General features: G+C 39.5%; 1 protein-coding gene across 2 annotated transcripts; it reads left to right on the forward strand.

The window, feature by feature from the left end:
- Positions 1,065-6,471, forward strand: LOC109828955. 2 transcript variants are annotated; one of them, XM_020395974.1, is made up of 5 exons: positions 1,065-1,146; positions 1,378-2,236; positions 2,377-2,409; positions 5,388-5,916; positions 6,161-6,471. In XM_020395974.1, the coding sequence occupies exons 2-4, from the start codon at positions 1,403-1,405 to the stop codon at positions 5,910-5,912; spliced, it is 1,392 nt and encodes a 463-aa protein (XP_020251563.1). In that variant the 5' UTR covers positions 1,065-1,146; positions 1,378-1,402; the 3' UTR covers positions 5,913-5,916; positions 6,161-6,471. The 2 variants fall into 2 exon arrangements, with proteins under 2 accessions (XP_020251563.1, XP_020251564.1); XM_020395975.1 differs by having other exon boundaries at positions 1,074-1,146; positions 1,381-2,236.

A 9,751-nucleotide genomic window follows, 5' to 3' on the forward strand; every position in this document is an offset into this window, starting at 1 on the left:
AAAAATTATGTCCTAAATAGTCGGGGTTGGCAACCCCGACTGTTTAGGAAAGTGATTAGTCTGACGTGGTAAAAAACGGGTCGGTTTTGGTAAATAAATAAAAAAAGATCGATTTTAAAAATTAAAAAAAGAAATGGGATTGTTTTGAAAATTTGTTCTATCCAAGATTTGATATGGCGAAAAGAAATCTCTCTAATGATTTGGACCTAAGACCATCTCCAACGCGACGCTATTTTGCCGCAAAAAACGGATTTGCCGATGCTCCGGAGCTCCAACGCGGCGCCAATTCTCGCTGCATTTACGTCAGCCTAATCACTTTCCTAAACAGTCGGGGTTGTCAACCCCGACTATTTAGGAGGAAATTAACCCCCAATTAGAAGCCTTAAACCCTAAAAAATTATGTCCTAAATAGTCGGGGTTGGCAACCCCGACTGTTTAGGAAAGTGATTAGTCTGACGTGGCAAAAAACGGGCCGGTTTTGTAAATAAAAAAATGATCGATTTTAAAAATTAAAAAAAAGAAATAGGACTGTTTTGAAAAAATGTTCTTTTTTTAATTAGTTCATCACATCAAATAGGTTCATGTTAAAGGCCTGAGCCTTTAGGAAACTGATAAGATCCTTTACGCATTTGATTTCTAGACTTCCTTAAAAAAAGTTTCATATTCAAAATAATCTTTATATTCATTTACTAATAATAAATACAGATGCAGATATGATTTTGAAATTAAAATTCATAATTAATATCCAGTCAAAATAGAATACTTATCACAAAAACGATAAAGAAACTAGATAAAAATAAATTAATTAATAAATAAAGGGAGATGGTCTTCAAAGTCTTCAAAAGCTCGGCTACGTAGCACCGCAGAGAGCCCACTGGAAAAAGTCGGCCCGCTTTAAGAGAACCGTACGGCCCAGATATCTCCAACTGGATACTGACGGTTATGCCCTTGAGTAACGAAACCCGCGCTCTCTCGTCTCTCTTCCCTCCAATAATTATAGTTTAATCAACTACAATCGAGCTTCGAGCTTCTTCAATTTTTTTTCCTTTACAAGTGCGTCGAGATTACGAAAACCCTAATCTCAAGCGAGTCAACTCCTTTGTCCTTCTTCACAAAGCAAGCCACAAGCCAAGCTTTTGGATCCAAGTACGCTCCTTTTCTTCCCATTTCTCTTTTTTTTTTCCGTTTCGTGAAATTATCGTAGTAATTTTGGACTAGTAGACGAATTTGGGAGCTTTTATTGGCGTTGAGTGAGAATTTGAGCTGAAAGTTTGAATCTTTATTAGTCGTTATGTGAAAGTTTAGTCCTTTGGCGAGTTTCATCCATTTGCTTCAATTTCTCTTATATTTCCTTTTTCCTCTCTCTTTTTTTATCAGAAGAGGGGAAGTGGAGAAGAACAAAATGGGGAGATCTCGGCTCTCATGGATTAGATTCTCTCGAACCCTAGCTTGCCTTCAAATAGTGCTTGGGTTCTTCGTCATCCTCGCTAGCCTCGCTAGCCTCCACCGCTTCTACTCTACTGGCCTCCTTGACCCCTCCCATAATTTCCTAACCATTGAGCAAAGCTACGCAGATTTTGACCTCAAATCCCTTTCTGATCGCTTTGATGAGGTTTTAACCCGTCTCTCCGATCTCCAAGACAAGCTCGAATCCACCATAGATTCCATTAACAAGAACAAGAGTTACACTGGACAAATTGTACCCAAATCTGAATTCAAAAGGTTTCTCGAAGAAGAAGTAGTCCAACCTCTCTATTCTGCTCACATTGCCCTAAGGCTTATTCGAATCCCCCAACCCGACTCAAATTCTGAACCCGGATCGCCAATTGAGGACCCTTTGATAAATTTCTTCACAGTTGAAGAAACACGGAAGTATATAACCTCGAAAAGGAATAGGGATGGAAAGGTCAGTATTTATGGAAGTAATAAGACTTACAATACGATTGGCCATGCTTGTGTTCTAATGAGGAAGGAGCTTGAGCAGTATATGGATTATGATGTTGGATCCTATTGCAAGGATGATTGGAATTTGGCCCAAAAGCTAATATTGGGTGGGTGTGATCCACTGCCTAGAAGGAGATGTTTGACTCGAGCATCTAGAGTGTATCAAAAGCCACTTCCGATAAATGAATCTCTTTGGCAATTACCAGATGATAGAAATGTGCGGTGGAACAATTATCGGTGCAGGAACTTCAAATGTCTTGAGAGAAAGAATCCACAAAAGGGATTTACCATGGTGGAACAATTATCGGTGCAGGAACTTCAAATGTCTTGAGAGAAAGAATCCACAAAAGGGATTTACCAAGTGTTCAGGATGCTTTGAAATGTTAAATCAAATGTCTTGAGAGAAAGAATCCACAAAAGGGATTTACCAAGTGTTCAGGATGCTTTGAAATGTTAAAAGAGAAGGTAGTGATATTCGAAGTTTTTGACTTGCAGTCATTCAAATTAGAATAGAAACCCTAAATTTTATTCATGAGATAACATGGGCTTATATAGGCCCCTACAACTTACAAATAAGCCCCTAAACCTATTAATATTTCAACACTCCTCCTCAAGATGGGCGAAAGATATCCACTAAGCCCATCTTGTCACATCCTCTAATCATATCTACTGAGCTAAGTCCCTTAGTCAGACAATCTGTTGCCTGATCCTTAGTTGGAACATGACTTAACTCCAGTAGTCCATTGTCCAACTTCTCTTTGATGAAGAACCTATCGATCTCGATGTGTTTGGTTCTATCATGCTGCACTGGGTTGTATCATAGCCCTCCTGAATCTATCAAACCAAGCACGAGGAGACTGCTTTAGCCCATAGAGGGACTTCTTCAATCTGCAGACCTTTCCCACTGTCTGATCTGTACCAAATCCTGGTGGTATCTCCATGTATACCTCCTCCACTAGATCTCCATGAAGAAATGCATTCTTCACATCTAGTTGGTGTAGCTTCCATCCACCATTTACTGCCAGAGAGATTAAGGTCCGAACAGTGCTCATCTTCGCCACCGGTGCAAAAGTCTCATCATAATCGATGCCATATGTCTGACTATACCCTTTTGCCACCAGGCGAGCTTTGTAGCGCTCAACATGTCCATCTGGATTCTGTTTCACAGTGAAGACCCACTTGCATCCAACTGCTTTCTTCCCTTTTGGTAGTTTTACTAGCTCCCAAGTGCGGTTCTTCTCTAGAGCTCCTAGCTCCTCGTGCATAGCCGCTTTCCACTTTGGGTCCTTCTTAGCAACCTGCCAATTGTTAGGTACAGTAACAGAGTCCAATGATGCAATGAATGCCCCATGTCGTACTGATATTGGTGTGGGAGGAGTAGGGAGAGGAATGTTATCAGTAGGAATGTTATCACCTTGGGATGAAATTGGTGGTGGTGTAGGTATTTCAGGAGTCGGGGTGGGCTTTGGCAAGGGACTTGACAGCACTAGTGGCACTGTAGGTACTGTTCCTGCAATTTGCTTGCCTTTCCTACTATAAGTTAGTAGCTCTCCCTGAACAGTGGGCCTAACACCTCTTGTCTCATTTTCCTTTTCTTCGTCATTCTCCTGCTCCTCCTCAACCAATTCTCCCTCCCAAGGAATCGATACAGAAATGGATTTCTCCACATTGTTCACTGTTCTCTCACCATTCTCCTCCTCTCGCCTCATACTTCTAGTATTGGGCGAGTTATCAACGGATGAGGTTACCTTCTGGGTGTAATATGGCTCGAGTTCTCGAAAGTGCACATCCATGAATCCCGGAATCCCGGAAAAGAAAGTGGATGTAACCTGGCTCTGATACCATTTGTAACGCCCCGCCCCGGAATCCCGGAGTCGGTACGCTACTAGATCTGATGGACTGGCCTCACAAACCACCACATGTCTTTTCAGCACGTTTTGTCCTCACTCACGCGCTCCCTGGAAAACTTCCCAGGGGGTCACCCATCCTAGAATTTCTCCAGGCCAAGCACGCTTAACTTTGGAGTTTCTAAGGGTTGGGTTCCCGAAAAGAAGATGCATCTTGGTGGTATGAGTATTCCAATCAAATCTATCAATACTAATCACATCACCCTCTCAAGGGTTGGGGTATTACAAACTCCCCCACTTAAACTCACAACGTCCTCGTTGTGCCAAACCATATCATCCAAGACCGTACCATCCGTGTGAGATTCTAGAGGTGGCTCCTACGGCCTCAAGAGGTGGCTCCCGCCCCCTCGACGTAGCACTTTGCACCGCATAGCACTTAGCTCTCACAATTCCGGTTGGCTTGGCTCTGATACCAAATTAGAATAGAAACCCTAAATTTTATTCATGAGATAACATGGGCTTATATAGGCCCCTACAACTTACAAATAAGCCCCCTAAACCTATTAATATTTCAACAATTCATTTAGGATAATTTCAGCCACAGTTCATTTGATTTTTTTTTGTGCATGTTTTTTATTGAATTATTTGGTGACTGTTGCCATATGTTTGCATATTTTGCATCTATATGCTACAAAACATTCTTAAGTGTTACATTTTTGGACAGTCATGACCGCAAAACCACATGCATTCAGTTTCTTGATATATAGTTACATGCATGCAGTTTCTTGATGTATAGTTCTTTGTAACAACTACTCCTTTATGTACAAGATTGAGCAGCTGTAATTTGATAAGTTCATTTATAATTTTCTTGATGTTCTGGATACTAGATGCTTCTTGCTTTCTTTTAACTAAGAAAGGTGTATAAAAATGTTATGCTACCAATATGACTCTGAACACTAATTGTGCACCTTTTCTCAACAGTAAAAAGAGACTATAAAAACATTGTTCTTTGGAGGATTGACTTGGCTTAGTAGCATCTAAAAGATTGCCTTTTGTAGAAAAGATTTACTGATTGTAGATTATTATGTTGCTTGGTTAAAAAATTTATAGTATTTGCTCCATATGCTCATTGGTGTCTTTTGACATCAAAATCACCAATATGTAGTCTTACACTGAAAAGAAAAAAAATGCATATCCTCAGGAGGGTTAAAATTTTGCTTGTCACTTGTAGGTGTTACTATTTGATAGTTTATACTTGTATTAACTATGTTGCATTGCTGAGCTATTTAGTAGCTTATATATGAATCGTCAAGCTGCAAAGCATGGAGATAGGTCGATCCTAGTATTAAATCTGTCATATGAGTTTATGTTTACTCTGTAGAAAATTTGTTTTTATGACAGTTTGGTAGTACTAGATGTTCATAGGCCAAATTAATTAGCGAGAGCAATTTATCTGTCCATTAATTTATTGTTCTTGTTATATCTTTTGGCGCACCATTTCATTTCTTGACCTTTTGCTAACATTTGCTTTGTATTTATGTGACATCAAAATATTCATGATTCTTGTCTTCATCTTTATTTAATGTTTCCTAACAGGTAAAATGGGTCACAAACTCATCGCTAGCTGATTTCCTCATTGCCGATGTGCTCTCTGTGAAGCCTGGAGAGATCAGGATAGGAGTTGATGTCAGCATAGGGACAGGGAGCTTTGCAGCTAGGATGAGGGAGTGGAATGTCACCATTATATCAACAGCACTTAATATTGGAGCTCCTTTCAGCGAGACAATTGCATTAAGGGGCTTAATTCCTTTGTATGTGTCACTAAGCCAGAGGTTACCATTCTTTGACAACACAATGGATTTGATCCACACGACTGTATTCTTTGATGGATGGGTAGACTTGCAGCTGTTGGATTTTGTCCTATTTGATTGGGACCGGGTGCTGAGACCAGGAGGATTACTTTGGATTGATAGGTTCTTTTGTAGTAGGAAGGATTTGGATGATTACATGTATATGTTCTTGCAATTTAGATACAGAAAGCACAAGTGGGTGGTGACATTCAAATCCAAGGAGGAGGTATATCTCTCTGCTTTGTTGGAGAAACCACCAAGGTCGCTGTAAATGGGTATGTTCTTTTTCTTCATTGGAATTTTATACATATATGAGATGAGATATTGGCATCCCTGTAATTTTGTGTTCTTGACTTTTAACACTTCAATTAGTTCTCATGCTACGTCAATAAAAGGCATTGGCTTTTTACCTGTCCATCTCATTGTTTCAAGTTGATATGGTTCTTCTCTATTAGTTTCCTTTCTTCTACAACTATTTTTTTGGTGATGATTCTTTGTGCACATGTGACATTTTTGCAGCTTGAGATCTTCATATTGCTCGACTATGTGCTTGTGTAAGACTATCTTGTGCTCGAATGCATGGCTACTCTTGAGAAAATCTCCTTGATGGTGGAAAAAGAACCATATCCTTGAAATAGATTTGTATTGAATTTTCTTTAAACCTTTAATACTTATTATTTCCTGTAAGGTCAAGGAGGGTGAGTGCTTCTGTATCTTGTCTGGATTCCTTCTTTAGTTAAAGCTGTTGTATACATATCAATTCAGTGTATCCAAGCAATCAAATGGAATCACACCATGATTTCCTCCGGTGTATTACCTTTGAGTTTCTATAATTTTTGGAGACTCTACGTCGTTAATCCGTTCTTTCTATTTCCTTGAGATATATGACATCTTGTAAGTAATGTATCCGTTGTGTTATCTTGTAACACGGGGCAGTCAGTTGCTTTCCTCTCTTGTGCTAATCCTCATGCTCCCCCCTTTGAAGACACAATTCATCACACGCATCTCCCCTTGTTAGCGGCATCTCTCATGCCTGTCTTGCAGAACCATTTGAATCTTTCTTCTTAGTCTTACTGTTCTGAGTATGGATCCGCATGTTGATTCCTGTATGTAGGCTTGGCTGAAACTCAAATATTAATTCTGGAAATTTCTGGAAGGTTAGTATTAGGGCTATGATCCGTGATGATTTAGAAAAGTAATTCTGCGGTGTATACTAAGCAGTGAATGATGAATCCAAATGCCTTAGTGTCTGAGGCTGTGGAGTTTAAGAAACCTGAATCCTTTTGTTTCATTCCTGAGAAATTTATTGTCATATTTCAGAGTTTCTGATTGAGAGCATGGAAATATGTTTGTTTCACTCTCTTTCTAATTCTTGATTATTGCAATTTGCAAGTAGTTTGTGTTTAAAGTCGTCTCAATTTCCTGAAAGATGAAGTTTCTACAAAGTGCGTATGTCCCCATGAAACTACTGAAGTTTGTCATGTACTCATGTTATTTTAGCCTAAGGTGGCTAATTTATCGGCCCCTGAAATTAATGACTATTTTGCTCAGAAGGATGAACCAATTCAACTATGGTGAAACACTAGTGAACTGCATCCGTCACTGATTCTTGGTTCTCTGGAATGGAGCTTCAGCAGCAAAAATGCAGCATTTATGTACTCGCGATGGCCGCAGCAGATGCTGCGAATGTTTGGAAGTAAAATGGATTTGACGCGGTTTATTGTAAAAAGGATTCGACACAGCTTCCTTACAGGAAGTGCTGCATGCAGATTGCTTACAATAAATGTTGCATTTTCACTTGCAGTGAATTAAACAGTTTTCTGAAAGAATATAATTCATTGGAGCTGCATGTTGGGCTCTCTTTATAGATTGAAACAAAATGAAACGGAACCAAACAGACACTTGTTTGACGAAGCTACCAGTTTCTTGTCTAGGTTTGAGCCCAGTCTAATCTCACTGCAGTTAAGTTTCATCTATATAGATATAGAATACACATGAAGGTTGTATAAATATTTTGTTGGATAGCAGTATTCCTAATCTATTTTGGTAACATGAAGTTATTAGGATTCCTAATCTATTTTGGTAACACGAGGGTATTAGGATTCCTAATCTATTTTGATAACATGAGGTTATTAGGATTCCTAATTTGTTTTGTTTTTGGTTTTAGGATTTCTAGTCTGTTTTGGTTTTAGTTTTTCTATATATATGGAGATTAGAATTAATCATCAAAAATGGAGGAGAGTTGTAATCAAAGATTAGAGAGACTTTTGAGCATTGTGAGAGGGAGATATTGTGAGCAAGTTGAGAGCTTTGGTTGAGGGTTAGTTTGTGAGTTTTGTGAGATTGTAACCCTTTGTACTCTCCTTGATTTAGTGGAATCTCCTCATCCTCTCCCCGTGGACATAAGCAATTTGCTGAACCACGTAAAATTGGTTATCTCGCTATTTGTATGATTTGTAATAGCTTATTTAGGTTTCCTCGACAAGTCAGTCCTAGAACTGATGAGAGGAAGAGCTGATATCTCACTTGGTTGAGATATTTTGTTTAAGGTTCTTGTTTCCTTTGTAAAACGAGAATTCCTATTGCGATCTGACTCTCTTGTTGTGTTATCAATGTGCTGTCGAAATTTTTGCTGCGTGCAACAAGTGGTATCAGAGCCCAGATTTTAAATCTAGGGTTTTGGAATTAGGTGGAGGAAGATTCTTGTGTGGAGCTTAGTTATTGGAGTTCTAGGTTTCGATGGAGATAGCATTAGGAGTTGCCGTTGGAGATTTCGCTTTCTTCGTGTGGACATGAGATCTATTTGGAATCCGATCTAGGGTTCAGTTGGATAATTCTTAATTTTTATCAAAGTTTGATTCTTTCTATAACTTGGAGTTAGTTTACAATGGGAGAAGAAGGTGAAAGCAACAAGTCGATGGCGAGTACAGTTCAAGTTAGTTTTCAGAACACCAAAATTAGTGTGGTGAAGTATGACGGTAAAATTAACTTTGGTTTGTGGATGAGCGACGTACAGGATACGCTCAATGCTCAGAACTTGGAGGAGACCATCATGGTCCACGAAAGACCATCAAAATATAAAGAGGCGATATGGGAAAAGATGAATAGGAACGCTTGTGGGGTGATCAGGTCATGTTTGGAACAGGAGCTGAAGTATGATGTGATTGGGATGACATCTGCGATGAAGATATGGAAAATTCTCAACAATAAGTACCTTACGAAGAGTGTTGAGAACAGATTGCATTTACTGCGTAGGTTATTCAGATTCCAGATGTCCAGAGGCACCTCACTTGCGGCTCATGTGAACAACTATACTAAGTTGTTGTCGGACTTGGCGAATATTAATGAGAAGATATCGGATGAGTACAAGGTTATTATCTTATTGGGCTCCTTACCGGATGAGGAGTATGACACCTTTGTGCTCATTTTGTTGAACGGAAGATCTTCTATCAGCTATAGTGAAGTTACTAATGCATTGACGAATTATGACTTGAGGAGGAAGGACAAGGAGATTTCTTATACTAGTACTTCAGGCGAGGCCTTGTCGATGAGAGGTAGAAGCTCATATCCGAAAGGTAGTAATAGAGAAATGTCAAAGTCAAGAGGTCGTCACCAGCTTGGAAAGAACCAATGTGCATTCTGCAAGGAGCAGGGATATTGGAAAAGAGATTGTCCAAAGATCAAAGAGAAGGAGAATAGCAAGAAAAAGGGCCCGAAGGCCAATGAGGTGAATATTGCGAAAGGCGATGATTTCGATGATTCGAGATTTTCTCTACTGATTACTCCGAAGATGAACCACTTGATTGCATCAGATTGGATGTTTGATTTCGATGTTACCTATCATGTGATTCCTAGGCAAGATTGATTTGCATCTTTTGAGAAGCTCGATGGGGGAGTTGTAGTCATGGGAAATGATCAGTCCTGATGCATTTGTGGGATAGGTACTGTACGGATCCGGATGCATGATTGAGTAGTTTGTGAATTGAAGGAGGTGAGATTTTTTCCTCAGCTAAAGAAGAATCTTATCTCAGTTAATGATTTGGAGGCGAAAGGGTTCAAGGTGACCTTTGAAGACGATGTAGCGAAGGTTACTAAGGGATCTTTGGTGGT

This window comes from Asparagus officinalis, chromosome 1, assembly GCF_001876935.1.
Source record: "Asparagus officinalis chromosome 1, Aspof.V1, whole genome shotgun sequence".
Classification (NCBI taxonomy): Eukaryota; Viridiplantae; Streptophyta; class Magnoliopsida; order Asparagales; family Asparagaceae; genus Asparagus; species Asparagus officinalis.

Excerpts from the sequence above, each read along its gene's own strand:
- LOC109828955 (XM_020395974.1), top strand. The coding sequence starts at position 1,403 with ATGGGGAGATCTCGGCTCTCATGGATTAGATTCTCTCGAACCCTAGCT. Across the intron at positions 2,237-2,376 it reads CACAAAAGGGATTTACCATG|TGTTCAGGATGCTTTGAAAT; the intron begins GTGGAACAATTA and ends GGATTTACCAAG. Across the intron at positions 2,410-5,387 it reads TTGAAATGTTAAAAGAGAAG|GTAAAATGGGTCACAAACTC; the intron begins GTAGTGATATTC and ends GTTTCCTAACAG.